We start from the raw sequence: 22,594 nt of genomic DNA, 5'->3' as shown, positions 1-22,594 counted from the left end.
ATATTTGCCAAATGAATGTTGACTGAATAAACAGAACATGAGTAAAATTTTAGAGATCTCTTGAGGCAAGTTTTCCCCAAATTCTATCAGAAAGCAGCTGAATTCAACTCAAGGTGCCCAGAGTGCTTCAGAGAAAGAAGCAACTCATCCTCGAAGTAAGTCTTGTGTATCCTCTGAATTTTAAGAACTGTTCTCTTACAGTTAGCTCACTGGCCACTAAGATGGGAGAGGATAGTTGACTCTGGCAAAATTTGAAGGTATTTGGCATGCACACATCTTTTAGCTCACCAGAAAGAAATAACTTGGAAATGCATGGGTGTACATACATGTATGTGTGTATTAGAAAACGATGAGAAAAATTAGTTTCATTTATGGTGCTACTGAGCAGTTAGTTACTTTTTAGGGGTAGGGACCACTTAGGAAGGGAGAATGCCAAGACTGGGTTTCTCCATTGCCATTATCATCCCCTACCCTCCTAGCCTTCTTTCTATGGTTTCTTAACAATGTCTGCATCACCGATGGTCAGAAAAAAAAGCATTCATCTGGTAGGTTTTAGTTTGGGGGAATTACTGAAGTAACTATACCCCTGGTGGGATGTTCTCTGGCTTCCTTCTCAGTATTTATTTACTTCCTCTTAAAAATCATTATCTTCTAGAGAGGAGTTGGCATGATGTCAACCCTGTTGGACGTGGTGGAAGAAAAGAGTTGCTTTTTTTTTCCTGCAGCCATTTTGTAAATACTTAGTGAACAAGCTCTTTTCTTAGAGGCAGGTCAGGTCTATCTCTTCCATTAGAGAGTGGAGAAGATAGACTTGTTTGGGTAAAGGACTGGACCAGTCATCTACGTTGGTGCCAGGATCAAAACTTAGGGTTTCCTGCTTTCTACTCCAAAGTTTGAGCTATCTTTCTCATTGTCTCAGCTACTAACTCTGAGTTTTGTTTTGTTTCTTAATTTCTTAGAATTTTAGTATGAGTCATTTTCTTCCAAAGGAGATTATGATAATTGGGAGGCTAAGTCTCTATGTGGCACTGCTTCATGGAACCTTCCAGATCTTTCTAACTCACCCAGGCAGTTCGGCCCAATCCCAAGGCAGTTGTCCATGTCTCAGGAGTCACGAACTCATAGGCCTTGGATCAGCTAATACTGCTGCATAATAAATCACCCCAAACTTAAAAGGACCACAGTAGATTATTTACCATGAGTTTGGGTTAATGGGGCAGTTTTTCAGCTGGTCTTGCCTGGGTTCACTCATGTGGCTACATGCAACTGATTGGCCAGCCAGGGCTTGGGCTTGGCTGTGACAGCTGAGCCTCCTTCTCCCGTGGTCTGCTGTCTTCAAGGAGGCTAGACTTGGCTTCTTCACATGGCAGCTGGGTTTCAAGAGCACCAGAGAGGAAGGTGCGAGGTCCTGAGGCCCAGGCCTGGAAGTCACACGCCACTTCTACCACATTCTATTGGCCAAAGAAAGGCAGAAGGCAATAGCCTGTCTAGATTCAAGGGCTATACCTCTCCACAGGAGGAGCTGGAAAGATTCTGCAGCCATATTTAATCTACCACAGGCCTACTGGTAGGTGATACAAGGGTGAAGCAGGCCAGTGTGAGATGACCAGGAGAGCATCATCTGTTATCAAGTAACATTGGTTTAGTGAAACCAAATTGCCTCACTATTCAAGGGATGCTGGAAATCAGGATTTTTATGTGAAGTCTCCTGATTTTTAAATGTTGGTTTCATTTTTTGGGGGAGGTGGTAGTGGTCAGGGGAGGTACTGAAACTCCTCCTCTTCCTCCCCCCTCCCCCAATCCAACACACATGTCTGTAGGCTGCATTTAGCCATTCTGGACCATCACTGCCTCCCTCATCCTCCTAACCTGAAATGTTCTTCAGTCACCTATCTAAATCTTATCTAATGCCTACTTTTCCCATTACTCTGATCTGGCTTAAGTACTCAACAGATATTCAATTAATAGCTGTTGAACTCTAAAAGCACTCATGAACTAAAAATCCCTGTCAAAATCGCTCTTTAGTTAGATGATAAACTCTTGGGAAGAACAGAGATCATCTTTTTCTAGTTTGCCCCTAGGTAGCTTAGTACAGGTCTGGACACAAAATAGGCCAGTAACACTTGCTCACAATTTCTAAGTAACTGGACTTTACTACCAGTTAGTAAATTGTCCTTTGGTCTTCAGAAAAGATGGATACCTTAGAAGGAATAGCTGAGGAACTGCCAAAGATTTAAATCCAGCAGTCTTGCCCTGGCACTGGCAGAATGGCAGCATCTCTAATTTTGATATCTCATCTGTAAAAGACAGCATGTAAATAAGAGCACCACGATCTCCTTAAAGAATTAGGAAAAATTTACCAATGATATAGAAAAATCTATTAGGTGAGATACAAAAAGTATGATGAATGAAAAGCATGTGTTTTCTTTTTAATGTGATTTCTACAGGGTTGTAATGATTACTCCAGCCACTATGAAAAATAATGAAAAAATTAATGAAATATAAAGGAGAAGAGTTTCCCAGTGATTAATCTCATGCCTAATGATAGTCAAGCAAATGACAAAGCCCCACCCCATGACTTTCTTTTTTGTTTTCATTTTTAATTAATTAACTAATTAATTAATTAATCTATTAATTTCTCTCTCTTCTCTTCCCCCCCACCCCGCCCCGGTTGTCTGTTCTCTCTGTCTATTTGCTGCGTCTTCTTCTTTGTCTGCTTCTGTTGTCAGCAGCACAGGAATGTGTGTTTCTTTTTCTTGCTGCATCTTGTTGTGTCAGCTCTCCATGTGGGTGGCGCCATTCTTAGGCAGGCTGCACTTTCTTTCGCGCTGGGTGGCTCTCCTTACAGGGTGCACTCCTTGCGCGTGGGGCTCCCCTACATGGGGACACCCCTGCGTGGCAGGGTACTCCTTGAGCGCATCAGCACTGTGCATGGGCCAGCTCCACACAGGTCAAGAAGGCCCAGGGTTTGAACCACGGACCTCCCATGTTGTAGGCGTACGCCCTAACCACTGGGCCAAGTCCGCCTCCCTCTTTTCTGTTTTCATCTGCATCATTAGCTGTTTCCATCCAAGTATCTTGGCACACTCCAAACTCAAGAATGATGGAGGCAATGAAAGAGACCAGAACTGAGGTTGAGATCCATGTTGTCTAAGTTGTTTGCCACTGGACCCCATCACCAAGGTACAGCTTCTCAGAATTAATTAACTTGGGGACAGTTCTATGGCATCTGTTTGCCAGTACTGCCTAACTCCTGTTCATGGTCCAACTAGGCAAACCACAGGCAGAGTCACTGGGGAAGCACGAACCCAGGAACATCTCACTGCCTTGGGTTGGAGAAATGATTTGTGAACAACCAGTTGCAGAGCTTATGGGGGCTTTGGCATGGCTCTCAAGTAGGGTAGTGGCAAACTCCAGGATTAGTACTGGCATGGGCACTGCTTCCACATAAGAACAGCCTTTTGGTCTGAAGACTGACAGCTATCAATTCAGAGAATTACTCAGTTTGGAAGGAGAGCAGTCTTGTTGGAGATGCATCCGCATTCCTACCTCTGATCCTTCTCCAGAGGCAAACAAGTGGAATTAATCCTGGCGTCACCCTCCCTCCCCCCCGGAAAGCCCTCAAAATCTGTGCCAGACAGGGAATGGTACCCAGGGAAGTATGAAGCAAGAGGAGCAGTCTCCAGTATTTTATGAAAAATCACATCTAGGCATCCAAAACGTAAAATCCCAAGCCCCCTCTTTCAGGACCTGTGTTGAAAGACATAAGCCCCTTTTCCACTGAGCTGCTTAAACAACCTCTTTGTATCCACTTTACTTAGGGGTACTCAGGCTCACAGCTACCAGCTGCTGAAAACAAATATTAAAGACCACTAGTTAGTATTGACTGGCTAAAGTCAGGGGATGATAAGCGACCTTAGCTAGAAATTCAACTTCGCTTACATGGAGCAGCACGTAATTTTAGCAACTGCCAGGTTTAGAGGTTTAAACAAAATGGGGGGGGGGGGGGGGGCAGAAGATAGGACCTCTGCAAAGTCCTATATTGTAGCTGCATTTTGATTAAAAGTACCTCTTATGTCCATTTTAGAGTCATTTTTCTTTCCAAGCGCCTTTCCTGAAGAAAAAATTACCATCCTCATTTTAGAGATCTGTAAATATCTTAAAGAGACAGAATGGTGCAATCAAGCAACCACGGCCGGAGAGGGTCAGCAAAGGGTTGCTGACACCCTGATTCTCACTCTCACCCAGGGATCTCACCAAGTGAAGCACTCATCCTGTAGGTGACCTGTGGCCGAACCACTATTTTATCTAAAGAAAGGCCAAGTCAACTCTTTTTCCCAAATCTTAAACAACTGTAGCCTGAGAGTCCAGCTGTTCTGCTCAAGGCTTCACATTCTTTCTGCAAAGACTCCAGCTGACAAGATTTATGGAGTGGTCTGAAGAAGCATGCTAAGCAATGTGGGATGAACCACAAAGGAGAACTTTGCTGGCTCTAACAGAGTAGATCTAGTGTTCATGGAGGATTGGCCAACCAGCCCCAAAACTAGCCATCTCAGCTATGGGTGCTCAAAGCCCAAGAATGAAACAACAAGGATTTTTCTCTTTAATAGTCTCTGGAATGAGATCACACCATGCTAATGTTTCAGGACGTAAAGATACAAAGGCCTAGTGGGGGTTGTTCTTTCTGGAAGTGGACACAGAGGCATCACTGAGCATTTCCAACATTGGGAGAAGGGAAACTGAAAACACCATGAATGAGTGAAACAGATGTGGCTACCGACCTACTGAGCTACCACAGTCCCTGGATGTTTGTAAGACTAAAAGAAATTGCATTTCATGCCCAGCAGCCAGCACAGTCAACAGCCATCAATAAAGCCAACTCAGCAGGATGGTAAATCCAAGATCACCAAGGCCAAGAAGCAATATGTTAGGAATAATGATTTCCCTTAAAAATAAGATGCTGCTACTTGAAAAAACAAAAAAACAACCTATGACAAGCCAGCCAAGCTCCAAGTTTAGGGAGAAGATTTCAATCATACTCACTGGCCAACACTTCAAATCCAGATGGGGACAGCGAGCAAATTCTGGACAGAATGGCTGACCAAGGGCCCAGTGTGGTGGGCAAATGGGCATCATACTTACAGTGAGTTGGGCCGGGTAGGTTTGACCACATCCAGGTCTGGATCACTGGAATTCATGTTGGGCTGTAGGCTGCTACTGGAATTAAGGATGCTGTTTGCATTTGATGAGACAACAGATTCCAGACTGGAAGTGATGATGCTGTTCCTTTGTTCTTCTGCAGAAAAAAATGCCATAAGCCCTGCATTAATATTATTCCATAGATTAATTCCTAGATATACATAAATTTACAAGCAATGGGATTGGATTGAAACTGCTGGCCCTAACAAAGCTAAGGAAAGGATGTAGAAAAGGGTAGGACTCCTTAGATTCCATAGGAAGGGATAAGCTAAGGAAAGGACTTAAGAAAAGATAAGTGGGAGAGAGAGAGTCAAAGGGGAATAAATGACTTTTGAAACTACAACAAAACCCTTTCTTCATTTGGCCAAAACACCACTCCCCTTCAATACAAGCTAGTCTTTTTCCTATGAGTGATTATTATACTGCACCATACTGTGTCTTCTTTTGACCAGAAGATGATCAAGACACAGAGGAGCATCTGTGGATACATGTATTCAATCAGATCCTCTCAGTTTCTGTATCTCTCACCTTTTATTCTAAAACCCCAGCCTCCAGTGTTGCCCTAGTCACCCAGGCTAGGCCCTACCTCCCATTCCAAAGCACCATACCATAGAATAACACCTACTATTTTATTTGACCATTAACTTCCTTATGACCCAGCCAGTCCAAATTCCTGATCCCTCCCCAGATATACCCATCTGTGAGGCCTCTAAGTCCTTGTACTTAATATTTAACAGATCTATAATTGCCTATAGAGTAGTCTGCATGTAAAAATTGGATCCCTGGTCCAAACAGGTCATATTAATGCTTGGAGAATGTTACTAAGCCAGGAGGAAGAAAACCTGAGTTCTCTTCAAGACTTTACCACTGACTGGCTGTGTGGCCTCTGATGATTTTCACCCACTCTCTGATTCTTGGTTAACTCTTCCATAAAATGGGGAGCCTGAGAACTGTCTTAATCAGCCTGCAGAACTGTCAAGAGGATCAAGTAGGATCATGCACAGGAATGTGTTTTGTAAACACCAGAATACTACTCTAAGGAAATAACTTTTTCTTCCCATCTTTAAAGACTTACAACCATGCTTTGGAAAAAAACAGTAAAAACAATTTTTTCAGATGGTTTAACTCAGTGCCACAGGCACCCTTACTGCAGCAAAACTTTATAGGCTTGGAATATCACTGTCATTCTACATGCCTCACTGATATATCATACTGAAATTGTTGTTTTATGCAATCAATTTGCTTATCACAAAATATCAAATCTAGGTTCATACCAGGCATTTGATTAATGCTCACTAGACCTCTCTTAAATGAACCAGACGTACACTATATCCCTAAGAGGACAGCTTGTGCTCACTGACATGGTGGTTTAGAGTTTGACATTAGAACTCAAGTCTCTTTAGGCAATAAAAAGGGTGGTGTCATGATAAAACACTCTTCCCCTGTACTAGTCATGTCTGCAAAAATAAATTGTTTATGAAATGTTGTTAGGTAATCTTCACATTAAATAACACACATACACACTACAATACCCAGTAATATCTTGACAAAATCTTAATGTCCTGGATACAGCCCCATGAAAGAGTTAAAAACCCATGAGGCTATTATAAGATTCCTGAACTCTAAGTAGATTTTGAAAAAAGTAGATTATTAAGTTGATTCCTGAGACTTAGAGATATTCATATTTCAAGAGCTTAAGTTTCAAACAGAAAAAATAAAGAAAGAGAAACTGAAAGAGTTATGTTGAACCAAGGTGTAGAAGGGCTAACAAGGCCTGGTAAATGGGAATTTGCTACAAGAAGAAAGACAACTCTAAAATTACATAATTAGGGGATCCATAGAGAGAATGGATATGCCATTTATCAGTATGAATCAGCATTAAGTAAAATTTCCCTTTATACAAAACAGTGAAATCAAGATTCATGAAAGACCCTATGAACCTAAGACTACTATATAATGAAGTAAAGACAACACTCCTTTGAGGTTTAATTGGAGATATTTTCACCTTCACATGGCAGGAGAAATGAAGTTTCATTTTCTAGTTTGAGATATCGGAAGGGACAAGTTTACATGACATAATTCTTTGAATTCTTAGGAATTAGAAAAGTATAATTATAGCCTATATTTCTTTTGTATTCATATTTACTTAATCATGAGATAGTGATGATTCTACAAACTAAAAACCCAGAAAAATCTCCCAAAACAACAGCAAAAAAATAGCACTTAGCCAAAAGTATATTAGTCTCTCTAAAATGTTATCAGTACATTTTTTTCTGCATTACTGTGAATTAGAAAATGGGAGTATGTGCATTTATAAAACCTTCCTCAGTTTTCATGTATTCAGTGAATATTTATTGAGTACCAGACATGGTCCTTAGATAGTTAGCAGAACCCTGCACTGAGCTCTTGGTATTTTACTCAGGTATATCCTATAGTATTTATCAACTTACAAATATTTATTTGCTTAGATGTCTTCCTTCCCTGGTTGACCATGATCAACCTAAGCTCATGGTCGATTCATCTGACTCATTTGACAGGAAAAACTTTGAAATTACAATTTTAAAAACATTATATAATGCTTCACAAAATACCTTATCATGCACATACAAAGATATGATTCTAAGAATCAATGATTCTTAAGGTGCACATAAAAACATTTTATTCTAAAAACTGGATTTGGATTTGGATAGTTTTTAAGAACAAAATTACTGTTACAGAATTATGGACTAGGTCTCTCTGTGAGATAACAAGAGAAGATGCAGCATATGGAACATGATATTTTTTATTTGAAATAAACCTACAAGAGAAAGAGAATAAGGGTGAAAAATGAGGACCTGATCCTCTCTGGACTAGAAAAACCAATAGAATAAAAAAAGTGGCTACATGCAAATTGTGCTTGAGGATTTCTAGTTTTAACTTTTTTATTTCATTTGCTGGAGGCCATCAAAATTCCTTTCTAAAGAAATAAATTATTTTTGAGATTCTATTTTGATATATATCTAGGTGTCTAGGACCATCCATGTATGGCACAACTTGAACAAAACAAAACAAAACAAAACCTAAAAAAATACCCAAACAACACAACAACAAAAGCAAAAGATCATGGAAAGGAGATCTTTGTCTAAGAAGAAAAGAAAATAATTTATCATAAGATTTCATAGTTTTGCAACCAAGATAGCTAAATTTACATCCTGAGAGGAAGACTATTGGTATCCCTTAATGGACACATGATAAGGAAATCCATAAACCTGGCAAACTCGGCACTTTCTGACTACCAGACTACTACAGTTTTATTCAACATGAGACTTCAATGAGATGAATAGGGAGGTGAGGATTATTCCACAGGAGTAGAGAATAAAATCAACAGCAAATCAAATGGCTTGTGGTCATGGGAAATTGTCCTGAAACAAATTCTAAAGCATTTGGAAGGAATTAAGAAATAAAAAGAAAATAATTCAGTAATGTCATTCAAAATAGGAGGATTTTGGTCAGGTGGGCAAATGAGCACTTGCCCCTTAAAAAAAGAGCATAATGTGAAGAGGCAGCAGAGAAGACTTAAAAAAATAAAAATTAACGAAATCACTCAAATAACAGAGTTGGATTTAGAGCCACTGATGTTCCAATCCAGCTCTAGCATCCTCATCTAAATGTATAGGAACTGATGGAAATGAGGTTGCTATTTAAAAAGAATTACAGGTTAGTAGACTCAAAAAGGAAATAATAACCAGTAATGAGTTGTGGCAATCTGAGATAAGTTTAAGAATCTCTAAAAGAGAAAGTTTATGTCTGTAAACTAATCTATTCTTGTGGATATGATACCTTTTGATTGTATTAAATTCAATTGAGGGTCCTTTGATTAGATCACTTGATAAGTTTGCTTTAGGGTTTTTAATTGGAATATATCAGGGAGGCATGAACCAGCTTGAGTCTCCATCCTCTTGCTGGGTCTGATAAAAATGGAGACATGGATCTTCATATATTTGTGGATTTTCCCTTTTTCCACCTGTTATTAATTTCTGACTTAATACTATTATGACCAGAGAAATGTTTTGTATAATTTCAATGTTTTTCAATTTATTGAGATCTGACTTATGTCCCAACATATGGTCTACCTTGGAGAAAGATCCATAAGCACTTGAGAAGAGTGTATATCCTGTTCTTTTGGAGTGTAATGCCCTATAAATATGTATTAGATCTCGTTCGTTTATATTATTTGAGCTCTCAGTTTCCTTATTTATCCTCTGACCAGATGTTCTATCTAATGCTGAGAGTGAAGTGTTGAAATCTCCAACTATTTTTATTGCAGATACATTATTTCTCCCTTCAGTTTTGTCAGTGTTTGTCTCATGTATTTTTGAGCACCTAATACAGGTGCATAAATATTTGTTTTTTCTTCTTGGCCCTTTCATTGGTCCCTTTTATTAATATATAGTAACCTACTTCATCTCTTATAACAGTTTTTCATTTACATCTATTTTTATATTAAAGGAGATTATACAATACACTCTTAAATAATCAGTGGGTTAAAAGAAGAAATTACAAGAGAAATAAGTAAATACCTTAAGACAAATGAAAATGAGGACACAATATATCAAAATTTATGGGCTACGGCAAAGGCAGTGCTGAGAGGGAAATTTATAGCCCTTAATGCCTATATTAAAAAAGAAGAAAGACCTAAAGTCAAAGGCCTAACTGCATACCTGAAGGAATTAGAAAAAGAAGAGCAAACCAATTCCGTGCAAGGATGAAAAGAAATAATAAAGGTTAGAGCAGAAATAAATGAAATGGAGAAAAAAAAAAAACAATAGGGAAAATCAGCATAACTAAAAGTTGGTTCTTTGAGGAGAGCAACAAAATCAATAAACCCTTAGCTAGATTAACAAAGAAAAAAGAGAGAAGATGCAAATAAATAAAATTCAAAACGAGAAGGGTGACATTACATTGACCCAGCAGAAATAAAAGAAATCATAAGAGGATACTATGAAAAATTGTATGCCAACAAACTAGACAACACTGATGAAATAGGTAAACTTCTGGAAACATACAAACCACACTGACCCTTGAAGAAATAGAAGAACTCAACAAACCAATCATAAGTAAAGACATTGAAACAGTCATCAAAAACCTCCCCAAAATGAAAAGTCCAGGAACAGATGACTTCACAAATGAATTCTACCCATCATTTAAAGAAGATCTAGGCAGAAGCGGATTTGGCTTAACTGACAAGAGTATCCTCCTACCACATGGGAGGTCCAGGGTTCAAACCCAGGGCCTCCTGGCCCATGTGGTGAGCTGGCCCACATGCAATGCTGATGCGCACAAGGAGTGCCATGCCATGCAGGGGTATGCCCTGTGTAGGAGAGCCCCATGCACAAGGAGTGCACCCCGTAAGGAAAGCTGTCCCACGCAAAAAAAAGCACAGCCTGCCCGGGAGTGGTGCTGCACACACAGATAGCTGATGCAGCAAGATGACACAACAAAAAGAGACACAGATTCCTGGTGCTGCTGACAAGAAGGCAAGTGGACATAGACCACACAGTGAATGGACACAGAGAGGAGACATTTGGTGGGGGGGGGGGGGGAATAAATGAAAAAAAAAATCTAGGGAAGCAGATGTGACTGAAGCAATTGGGCTCCTGTCTACCATATGGGAGGTTCAGGGTTTGATTCCTGGGACCTCCTGGTAAAGGTGTGCTGGCCCATCAGTGAGCTGGCCCAAGTAGAGAGCTGCCCTTACAGAGTACTGGTGCAGCAAGATGACACAACAACAACAAAAAAAGAGACACAGAGGAGAGACAATAAGAGAAGCAGCAGACCAGGTTGCTGTGGTGGTGCAAGAGATTGAGCATTTCTTTCCCATTCTGGAAGGTCCCAGGATTGGTTCCCAGTGCCACCTAAAAAGAAGACAAGCAGACACAGAAGAACACACAGCGAATGGACACAGAGAGCAGACAGTGAGTGCAAAAACAACAAAGGAGGGAGAGAAAGAAAGGAAGGAAAGAAAGAAAGAAAGAAAGAAAGAAAGAAAGAAAGAAAGAAAGAAAGAAAGAAAGAAAGAAAGAAAGAAAGAAAGAAAGAAAGAAAGAAAGAAAGAAAGAAAGAAAGAAAGAAAGAAAGAAAGAGAGAGAGAGAGAAGAAAGAAAGAAAGAGAGAGAGAGGAAGAAAGAAAGTGGGAAAGAAAGAGAAAGAAGAAAGAAAGAAAGAAAGAAAAAGATAGAAAGAAAGAAAGAGAGAAAGAGAGAGAAAGAGAGAAAGAAAGAGGAGGAAGGAAGGAAGGAAGGAAGGAAAGGAAGGAAAGGAAGGAAAGGAAGGAAAGGAAGGAAAGGAAGGAAAGGAAGGAAAGGAAGGAAAGGAAGGAAAGGAAGGAAGGAAGGAAGGAAGGAAGGAAGGAAGGAAGGAAGGAAAGAATCTAATACCAATCTTGCTCAAAGTCTTCCAAAAAATTGAACAGGAAAAAACACTACCAAACTCATTCTATGAAGCTAACATCACCCTAATACCAAAGCCAAATAATGAGATCGTGAAAAAATAAAATTACAGACCAATTTCTTTAATGAATATGAATGCAAAAATCCTTAACAAAATATATGCTAACTGAACCCCAAAACACAAAAAAAATTATACATCATGATCAAGTGGTCTTTATACCAGGCACACAAGGGTGCTTCAACTAAGAAAATCAAACAGTGAAATATACCACATTAATAAACTTAAGAAGAAAAATCATATGATCATTTCAGTTGATGCAGAAAAGGAATTTGACAAAATACAGCATCCTTTCTTGATAAAAACACTTGGAAAGATAGGAATAGAAGGAAACTTTCTAAATACGGTAAGTATATATATGAAAAACCCACAGCTAGCATTGTGCTTAATGGTGAAAGCCTGAATGCTTTTACATTGAGATCGGGAATAAAACAAGAATTCTACTCTCCTGCTGTTATTCAATATTGTGCTAGAGTTCTAGCTAGAGCAATTAGGCTAGAAAAAGAAATAAAAAGCACCCAAATAGGAAAGGATGAAGTATAACTTCCATTATTCACTGATAATATCATCTGATACTTAGAAAACCCCAAAACAAACAAAACTATTAGAACTTATGCACAATTTCAGCAATGTGGCAGGATACAAGATTAATATGCAAAAATAAAAAATGTTTCTATTATATACTACTAATGAGCAATCTGAAGAGGAAGTCAGGGAAAAAATTCCATTTATAATAGTGGCTAAAAGAATCAAATATTTAGGAGTAAACTGAACCCAGGTCATAAAGGACCTGTTATCAGAAAACTCTAAAACATTGCTAAAGGAAACCAATGATGATCTAAATAAATGGAAGGATATTCTGTGTTTATGGGTTGGAAGACCTTATACCCAAAGCATGAGCAACAAAAGAAAAAATAGATAAATGGGACTGCCTCAAAATTAAATACTTTTGTCCTTCAAATGACTTGGTCAAGTAAGTAAAAAGGCAGCCTACTCAATGGGAAAAAAATCTTCTGAAACTGTATATCTGATAAAGGATTGATCTCCATGTTATATAAAGAAATCAAACAACAACAAAATGACATGTAAGCCCATGAAAAAATGGGCAAAAAAACTGAAAAGACATTTTTCTGACGTGGAAATACATACAAATGGCCAAAAGATATATGAAAAGATATTCAACATCACTAGCTGTTAAAGAAATGAGATAAAAACTACAATGAGGTATCATGTCACACCATACAGAATGGCCATTACTAAAAGAACAGAAAACTTCAAGTGCTGGAGAGGATGTGGAGAAATAGGAAGACTCCTTCACTGTTGGTGGGACTATAAAATGGTACAATCTCTGTTGAAGACAAGCTGGTGGTTCTTCAGGAAACTAAATATAGAACTGCCATATGATCTAGCAATCCAACTACTAGGAATATATTCAGAATGAAAGCAAGGATGCAAACAGATATTTGCACACCAATATTTATAGCAGCATAGTTACAGTTGCTAGAAGATGGAAACAACCTGTCCCTCAATCCATGAATGGATAAACAAGATGTCATATATTCATAGGATGGAATATTATTCAGCTGTAAGAAGAAATCAGTTTGGAGAAGCACATGACAACATGGAGGAACCTTGAGGGTATTATGTTGAGTGAAATAAACCAGACACAAAAGGATGAATATTATATAGTCTGACTGATATGAACTAATATGACCTAAATACAATGAGTAGACATGAAGTTGGACTATGAAGTGTAGGTCGATGGGAGGTAGAATGTGGGATGAGAAGGAAAAGAAGATGCTGGATGTATGCAGAATGTTTAATAAGGTCAAGTGAAAATATGTGGTAATGATTAGACTCAGTAACACACTATAATGAATGTAACAAACACTTGATTTATGGATGCGATTGTGGCTGAAATGAGTAGTCTAGGAAGATTAATGTTAGTTGAAAGACAGCGGGAGGATAATATTGGGAATGTATAACAACAATTTTGGAAGAAGATGAGGATTGTGGTTAATAACATCAATGAAGGAAAGCTCTTCTACTACAGGGTGTTAAGAATGTGGTGATACATGGGAAAATATAACTAATATAATTTATGGACATAACAATAGTGTAATATTTTTATAGCAAAAGCAAAGTTGGTACTATATTAATTCTAAGGTAAAAAAATAATATGGGATTTAGTTTTGTGAGATATGACTATGATTAAGCATTTTTTCTCTTCTTCATTTTTTGTTCATTAATAAGATCTTGATTATGTCATTTAACTAATCTATGTTCATCTGTGTATCTTTCTGAACAGTAGAGGAACAAGTGAGTTGGCAGTTGGAATTAGATGATAAAAGTGCCTGAAAAAGAAATTTTTAGGAGTAATGTTTCCATAACTTGTTGAGCTGCCTTTTTTTGTTCTTCTATTTTTGTGAATTTGAAATAAAGTGGTTAAAAAAACAAAACGGAGACACAGACACAGGAAAAGGAAGCCTCCAAGTTTGAGCCTGCCATGTAAGAGAGGACTAGAGGACTGTTTAAGCAAAAGCCCCAAGAAACTGGGCCCTCAGAGTGGCTCAAGAGGAGATGAGCCCTGCTATATGCCTAGTAGCTCACAGCTGAAATAAGGAAGAAAGCACAACAGCAGAGACTGATACAGGAGGCCCGGAAAGAGACAAGCCCTATGCCTTAGCTGAGCTCAAACCGCAGCAGAGGTCGGTGGCCTCTTGTTTCAACACGCCACAGTTGGCTTTCGGTGAGAAAGCACCTCTGATGGTGCCTCAGTTTGGACTTTTCATGGCCTTGGAACTGCAAGCTTTTGCCCCAAATAAATCCCCTTTATTAAAGCCAACCCATTTCTGGTACTTTGCATCAGCAGCCCTTTGTGAAACCAAAACATGAGTCAAACCAACAACACAGAGGACCATTAAACTATGTAAAAAAAGAAAGAATGTCCTCAACTCAGGAGTATTCCTAAACTCATTCAGTGAGAATGCTTACCTTCCTCATACATGTTTGTCAACAAGAATCTCTTTATCTTAGCCACAGAAAACAAGAACCCAGAAAAATGGAAATGTTAAAACAAGTAACTCCCCCCACAATTGTAAACATGTATCAGAAATGCGTTGGGTGCTCTCATGAACCTACCTTCTATGAGGACTGACAGACTGGATGTGGGCTTGGTCCTTAAGGAGGCACACTACTCCAGGGCAGCCACATGTCAGGGCCTTGTCTACAGAGCTACATCAAGCACTGCTTACAGTGACCTCTGAGGTCAACATGAGTTCATACGGCCACAAGCCTGGCCCATGCATCGTACCCAGGAAAGCTCTGTGAACACTTATAAGTTGAACAATAAATATAAGGGAGCAATAAGAAATCAAAATTTATTCTGCTGTCATGGAAAGGGGTGTTTTTGTGTGACTGAATTTTTCAGGTGCTTCACTAGGGATCACTAATATCCTTGAAACCAAAGTGCTGGTCACACTGGGCAAAGATTTTGTTTTTTGTACAAATCAGGAGTGGAAAAACATGAGTATGCAACCAAATCACTGCAGCTAAAAAAAGAAAGCCACAGAATAATTTTGGTGATATTGTACTTGTTCTGGGGTTGCCATGGAAATCTGGGAGCTAAGCTACTTCACTTTCCATATTTACCAAGTGACTCTGGCTCACCCTAATGGCAGCCCCATCACATAGGAGAGGCAGCATCTCTGTTTCTCCTAGAACCCAGAGTAGAGGCCAGGAAAGCACATGCAGAGCCAAGCCAAATTCACATATTTTGGCAGGCCTGACCATGTCTGAGCCACTGAATACACAGAGCTGGAGGGTAAACATGAAACAAAGATCCTTAACGTCACATTGCAGGAGGCTTCCCACCATGCGTGGAAATCTGTTAGAATACAGGCTAATATCTCATCTTCCCACAATGTCTGAGACTAGAAGTCAAGAGAGGAAAGAAGACCTTTCTTTAACGGCACCTCAGCATACCTCACTGAGCCAAAGGAAAGAACTCTCTGTATACACTATCAAACATGAAGAAGAACGAGTTGCCAGGGTGCAAAGACACAGGACTTTACACAACAATGGGAAGGCCAAAGCGAAATATCCAGAGGCTTTCCTGTGTTATGGCAGGGAGAGAGGTGTACTTTCTTCTCCTTGCTAAAGTTTTGCAATGAAGTCTGTAATGTATCATCTTGACAAGATAGGATGATAATAGCATGGCAGCTTAATAAATTCTGCAATAAAAAATGATGAGTGCACAGCAATTTCTGAGTTTACCATCTCTGGGAAACACCCAAGTACATGGGAAGCTTGGAATCAGATCTTCTAGGCAATTTTTTTTTCCTTCTAGCTTTTGTTTCTGATAACAGTGGTGTGCCAAACTACACTGAAAGCTGAGATGATCTGATTTCATGCTGACCCAGTCTCAGGCCTTAGGAGAAAAATGATATTAAAAATCAGTTCAGGCAATGTGTTTACACAATGACAGACTAAATAGTAATTGGTAAGTGGAAAATTTGGTCAATCAGTTGTTTCGACCATAGTACATAACATGAAACAAAGATCTTCAAACTAAAACTTCGGCTATTTTTTGTTTTTTGGGTTTTTTTCCAGCAAAATAACCACTGATTTTGGTCCAGGGTAGACCGACTTATTCACTTCCTGTGGCACTCATAATAACGCTTTTCTCTGAAAAAGGGAAAAATGCAAATAAAACTGGATTTCTTGGAAAAATGGCCAAGGTATTGTGGCTGGCCTAGGAGTATACTTATGTCCTGATATGAGACACGGCTACTCAGAGGAGAAGCCAGGCCCTGAAACAATACCATTTCAAAAGCCACAAGGTAAGAACGAGCCTCTAGGTAGAGGTAGAATAGGGAGTTGAAAGACTAGAGTTAAACAGATAACCAGTCTCTCACAACATAGCCTTATTTTCTATCTGAGAACTTCCTTTTAGTAGAGGCACTCTTCCTTTAACCTATGATCTCCCCATATCTGATGGGGTCCACATACAGATTGCTGGCTCGATTACTCATTAGGAGGAAGAAAATGATGTATTTACTTATTTTATACCATGATGGTTTCTGAAATGGGTTTGAGATAGTAAATATGTAATTAAGGAGGACTGTTTTGGTGGTTTTTTTTTTTGCTTGTTTTTGAAAGATTTATTTCTCTCCCTCTCCCTTGTCATTTGGGCTTGCTCTTTGCTCTCTGTATCTCTTCATTGTGTGCTCTCTTTGTCTACTCAACTTCTTTTTAGGAGGCACTGGGAACTGAACCCGGGACCTCCCATGTGGGAGAGAGGTGCCCAATCACTTGAGCCACCTCTGCTCCCTGCTTGTTGTGTCTCCTCATGGCATCATCTTGTTGCATCAGCTAGCTGTACCAGCCCATAGTGTCAACTCATTATCTTGCTCATCTTCTTGAGGAGGCACCGGGAACCAAACCCAGGACCCGACTGCTTGAGCAACATTTGCTTCCCGAGGATTGTTTTAATAACTTAAAAATAGGTCAGTACAAAATAAATATGCATTCCTATCCAATACAGAAAAGCATATACACTCACACACAAATATATGATCCACCCTCCAGTAGTATGTTTTGGTATATACCCTTTTAGTCATTTTTCTATGTACAGAAATATATACTTTTTTCTTTTAATAAAGCAGGATTACATCTACTGTTCAGTTGCCTGCTTTTGTTCACTTAATAAGAATGCCATAGACATGGGACAGTAATACGTTTTTTTTTTCATTTAGTGATCTTGGACCTTTTCCTGCCATTAGCTTTCTGCAACATCACTTTTTAATGGCCAAGCAACTCTTCAGTTTTCAGTGATACAGGGTAACCACAGTAATTAAGCCAAGGGCCACACTACACCTTCTGGGGCTCATGTGACAACAGGAATCCATGTGGATAAACACATCGTCTGCAAAAGCAAACAGGTATGTCCAGAGCACCCAGGATCTGCAGAGGTCACCTGAGAAAAGGCACATGCTGCAGCTTTGACTGCTTGGAGAATGCATTACGTAAGCCTTTGACTGGTATGAATTCCCAGTTATTTTCCAACAAGGAAGATACACATGACAAGTACATAAGCTAAATTCTCAACCTCTCACTGGGCCTGTCAGGGAGAGGGCCCAGGATGAATGAACTGAACTAAAAGAATTAATCAGAGCTATAATTCCAGTAGCTAGTTAACATGATCCATGTAAAAAAAACCTCAAGAATCTATTTCCATCCCCACCCCCTCTGACATTGCATAGCTTATCCCAGGCTGCTCATGTACTAGCCCTCAAGCATCAGAGAGGTTCTCACTGGGGCTAGGTGACTGCCTTACCCCCATGGATGGGCCTCTCCTTTGGAACCTGCAGACTCCAGAGGAGGAATATTTTCACTGTCAATTGTAAAGTAAAACCGTGGCCTGATGATAATCACCATATTCATAGCTAACATTAATTAGGTGTTTACTATGTTCTAGGCCCAGTGTCAAGCACTTGACATGAACTGGCTCACTTAATCATGGTAATTACTCTCTAAGGAAGGTACTAGTACTGATCAACTTTACAAATAAGAAAATAGAGGCGGAGCAAAGAAAAGCAGCTCATTCCAGTCTCAGTGCCAGTAGACGATGGGGATGGCATTTAAACAAAGCAGTCGCCTGTAGAGCTCACACTTTCAAATTCCATGCCAGGCTGCCCCAGACCCTGACAGAATCAATGAGAATCTCCTCTGGTAATGACAGAAGCCAGGAGACCTTGACTGTTCTCACCTTGCTAAGCTAGTCCCTCTCTAACTTTAGTTAGCACCAGCATCATGAGGGAGCTTGTTAGAAATACACATGTCTGGGCCCCAGCGAAGACCTCCTAGTCTGAACGTCTCAGGGTGGAGACCAGGCATCTGTAATTTTAACAGCTCCCTAGATGATTTCAATGCACACTCAGGTCTAAGAACTACTATTCCAAGAAATGCACCTCAGCATCTTCATATTACTATTAAAATTTTGGGACAAAACATGGAATAAATGTCCCTGTGCAACCACTTGGAAGGAATTTCAAAGGCACAAGACCTTGTTGTTGGTTCCCTCCAATATTTTTGGCTCTTTCTTATACAGTTGTCCAGAGAAAGTATAGCTTCTATATCAGGACCTTTCATCTCAATAAACGAGTCCATTTTCTGCCATATGATGTATCTGTGTGGAAACCTGGAGAGTAAACGGTAATCTCCTTTGCTACCATTCATCTGGCAGCACAGCTGAAAACCCTGTCCCATCTGTTTTGAGACAAATGAGAATGACTGCTTGGCCCAGCCTATCAGGACCAACACATGAATGTACTCTGCTCTCTCTCCCCGCACAGTCAGTGCTCGATTTGGAAGGGAGGTTGTCATGTGGCTGCCTCCAGTGTACGTGATGAGGAATCATTCACTGTGGTTCAGCTGCCCCCAAGACAGCCCTGGGAGCCAGGACAGTTGGCTTTCATTGTTTCTCTAACTCATACTTGCAAGGCTTTCACTTCTGTGGCTCAAGAACCAACAAAGTTACCCCTTTGGAGACAACATGGCCTGGGGAAGGAAGACCACCTGGGCACAAATCCCTCCTTTGCCATTTTCAGTTGTGTGACGGCTTAACTTCTCTAGTCTCAGTATACTTGTCTGTGAAATGTGGAAAATGAGAACCTACCTCAAGTGATTATCAATTGTGAGAAGAGATGAGATAATAATGGGCTTAGCAGACTGCCTGGCACATTAGTTAAAAGCTCAAAAATGTTAACTGGAATCACTTTTATGTTTATTATTGTTATTGAATGAAGCTCAAATTTAGTATGGCCTCAAAGTTCTTTATCAGATGCATCTACTTCTTCTATACCAGCTCCACAGCTCTTTCTTTATAAGCAGATGTCTAGCTTAATGAAAGTTTAAACTCCAGGAATGATTTGTAAGTGGAATTGGAGACTATTTCTCTTGGAAACCAGGTTGGGATTACAGACTAGGCTAAATAAGCTACCCTAAGGGAACCATGTCTCCTCTAGAACTACATGGAAAGTTAAAACTAGAAGGTAGGATAATGTCTGGTTAACAGTGCAGGCTTTGAGATCAGACAGACTGGGTTAAAGTCTATAACTTCCTTGCTATGTGACCCTGAGCACAATATTTAGTATAAATTTTTCTTCCAACTGTAAAACAGGTACTGTACCTGGAGCATGTAATTATGAAGAGTAAATGAGATGTTGCTATGCCAGTGCCTTGCATGAGAACCCACTTGATAAATTATATAACATACATACTAAATATATATAAACAAAAATTTAATTTCAATGTTCCCAAGTTCAATTTGGCAATGTGTCTTTCCAGAATTCTCTCCTCTGTTCCACAGACAAGAGCTACCTCTGCAGCTTATAGAAAGACTCTCTTCTATGCAACCTCTGTTAAGCATCACAGAAAACCCTTTTGTCCTGTGACCCTCATTTCCTTTCATCTTTCTTAAGATTTCCCCTTTCAGAAAATATTTCTTGATCAGTCACAGGCAATTTTGATATCAAGTCTGCTCCTCACTAAATATTCAATGTTTCCTGAATTACTTGCATTTGTTGCTATGACACTTTCTAAATCCTGCATTTTCCAATAATTTCCTTCATCTGTTTTACAAAAAATTTATTCTCAGAGGCTACTCCCATTTCATTCCTAGGCCCACTTCCACCCACTGACTGTATCAGGAAGAGCTGCATGCTGCCTTGGAACTGATCTAAATCCCTACACAGCAGAGCACACAAGAAACTATCCAGCTCCTCATTCTGGGAAGAGAACACTGTCATGGTATAAAGAGAGCTTTCCCTATAGGGAAGAAGAAAAAGCCACCTGAGAAGATCCCATGAATACCCAGACTAAAGAGGAAGAATTTTATACAGGCGCCTGGGTGTACAACTGGTTTACCTACACAGAAGGAAGAACTCCTTCTGGCATATAAGACACACTTCTATGGGCATCAACTAATATGCCGGATTCTTCCATGAGCCTGACGTGCTGGTACAGACAGACAACAGAGTCTGCAGAACTCCCAAGGTGATCTCAGGAGCTTCCTCTCTGGGAAGAGAGAGGTAAATCACAAGCTGAGGTCAGGAGTACTGGTATGGATTCACCTATCGGAGACAAGGAGGGGCCCCACCACTGCTCTGGGCAGAGAGGTAGAAAAGAGAAGGGAGAAAACTGTCCTGACAATATACACAACTGGAAAGGCTCAAGGAAGCACACAATTGAGCTTCTCCAGGAGTTGCAGGCTCCTAAAGCATCACAACCTGGGACTGAGGAAAGGCTGACCATGGAATGCACAGGCCATATTAATTTGGAAGTACATCAATGAGGAGGAAAAGAGCCACAATGGGACTTAGAAATAAGAGGAAATGAGATTTTCCAAAATATCATAAACCAACTTTGAAGGTAGAGGAGAGGTATGTATCCACAAGTGTGTATGTGTTGTGTGTGCACGCACACACGTGAGTGATGCCTAACAGGGTATTTGCTATGAGGCGAGAACTGAAGGGAGATAAGGTCACACCAAACCTGTCCAGGTGTCACAACAAACTCAAAGTGCATAGCATGAAATTGACATATGAACGGTGAACTATATAAAAAAACAACTGGCAGTATCTGAACCTAATTCTAGCTGAGGGGCCAAAGAAACTTTAGTTAGTATATTTAAATTACAAGGAAGGCTCTGTGTCAGTCAGAAATTAAGAATAAGGTTTGTAGACCCCAAACCGATGGGACACAAGATGATTTTAAGGTGGATGCAAGTGACCTTTTTTTATCTTAGAGGTTACACATTGATTTTAATGTATATTAGGAAACAATACAGCAAGACCTTCAAACTCATGTTTTCACTGATTTTACTGATTAGGATGAGGCCCATAAAGAAGGAAGTTGGTTTAACATCAAATGGAAGAACTATATTAAACGAACACCAGTGCATGGGTTCTGTGGCTGTAGCCTAAACAACGAACGGAGGCTTCTGACAATGATTGAAACTTGGGAAGTAGAGCGGTGTCAACAGGCCTCAAGCTGGGAAATATCTTTAGGGGGAAATACACAAGTTTGTCCCTTACAAATTTCTTGCAGAATCTTTACCTGTACCTAACTCTGAAGAACAAACTCAGCCAAGTGTTTTTGAAAAAGCAAATTCTTACATGTTTGCCCATAGACAAAGGAAAGGGTAAGGTGTGTGATAATTCAGTGCTGGGAGGCTGGACTGCCACCTGGGAGGGAATGAGTTGTGGAAGAACCTTCCAGCTTCTGGTCCAGCCATGCTCACAGCTTAAATGTTCCCCTTCTATGGTGCTTTCCATGCCAGTTTGGCTATGTTCTAGTTTCCAGAAATAAGACATGGTTCCAAACCAAATATTCTTCAATTAAAGTGTTTCTTCTCTGAGAAAGGGGGGAAAGCTAAGCACCTCACAAATATCGGAGCATATGGAGATTTCAGGCTTGCTTCCACGGAGCATTTCAAACAGTAAAAGAAAAAATATACTGCTTCACTGTCTCCTGTCTTCTATGCTGTCCACTGTCTGCAGACGGAGACAGGGTAGATTGTTCCAAAGCTTAGGCAGGTCTGCTTTCACATATCCTTAACTTTCATCTTTTGCCTCCTATGATAAAATTAATCTTGAGAAACAATCTAATTGACTTTCTCCTAATGTCCATCCTCTTTCTGACATACCCCCAGAGTATGCTTGAAGACCTGTTCCCAAGCTGTGTCTGCTCCAATCTAACCACAAACCAGTTACTATTTTAAACTCAGAGGTATTTACCGACACTGTCTGACCTGTCCCTAGCGGCACTGTACGCTGCTTAGTACAAAACATTAGGTGCCCGAGGCTCTGCTAGAAACCTGAGAAGCACATCACCCGGTAACTCGATG

General features: G+C 39.9%; 1 protein-coding gene across 13 annotated transcripts in view; it reads right to left on the bottom strand.

Annotated features, from left to right (window-relative positions):
- Positions 1-22,594, bottom strand: part of ARHGAP26 (Rho GTPase activating protein 26) — a 1,052,546-nt gene that overhangs the window by 83,727 nt on the left and 946,225 nt on the right. For all 13 annotated transcript variants that reach the window (XM_071210383.1, XM_071210390.1, XM_071210397.1 and 10 more), the window contains one exon: positions 5,143-5,296. In XM_071210383.1, the coding sequence (XP_071066484.1) occupies positions 5,143-5,296 (154 nt within the window). The remainder of the gene's footprint in view (positions 1-5,142; positions 5,297-22,594) is intronic.

Source organism: Dasypus novemcinctus, chromosome 2 (assembly GCF_030445035.2).
Source record: "Dasypus novemcinctus isolate mDasNov1 chromosome 2, mDasNov1.1.hap2, whole genome shotgun sequence".
Classification (NCBI taxonomy): Eukaryota; Metazoa; Chordata; class Mammalia; order Cingulata; family Dasypodidae; genus Dasypus; species Dasypus novemcinctus.
Note: the sequence above shows the minus strand (reverse complement) of the source record. Positions and strands in the feature narration are given on the sequence as shown.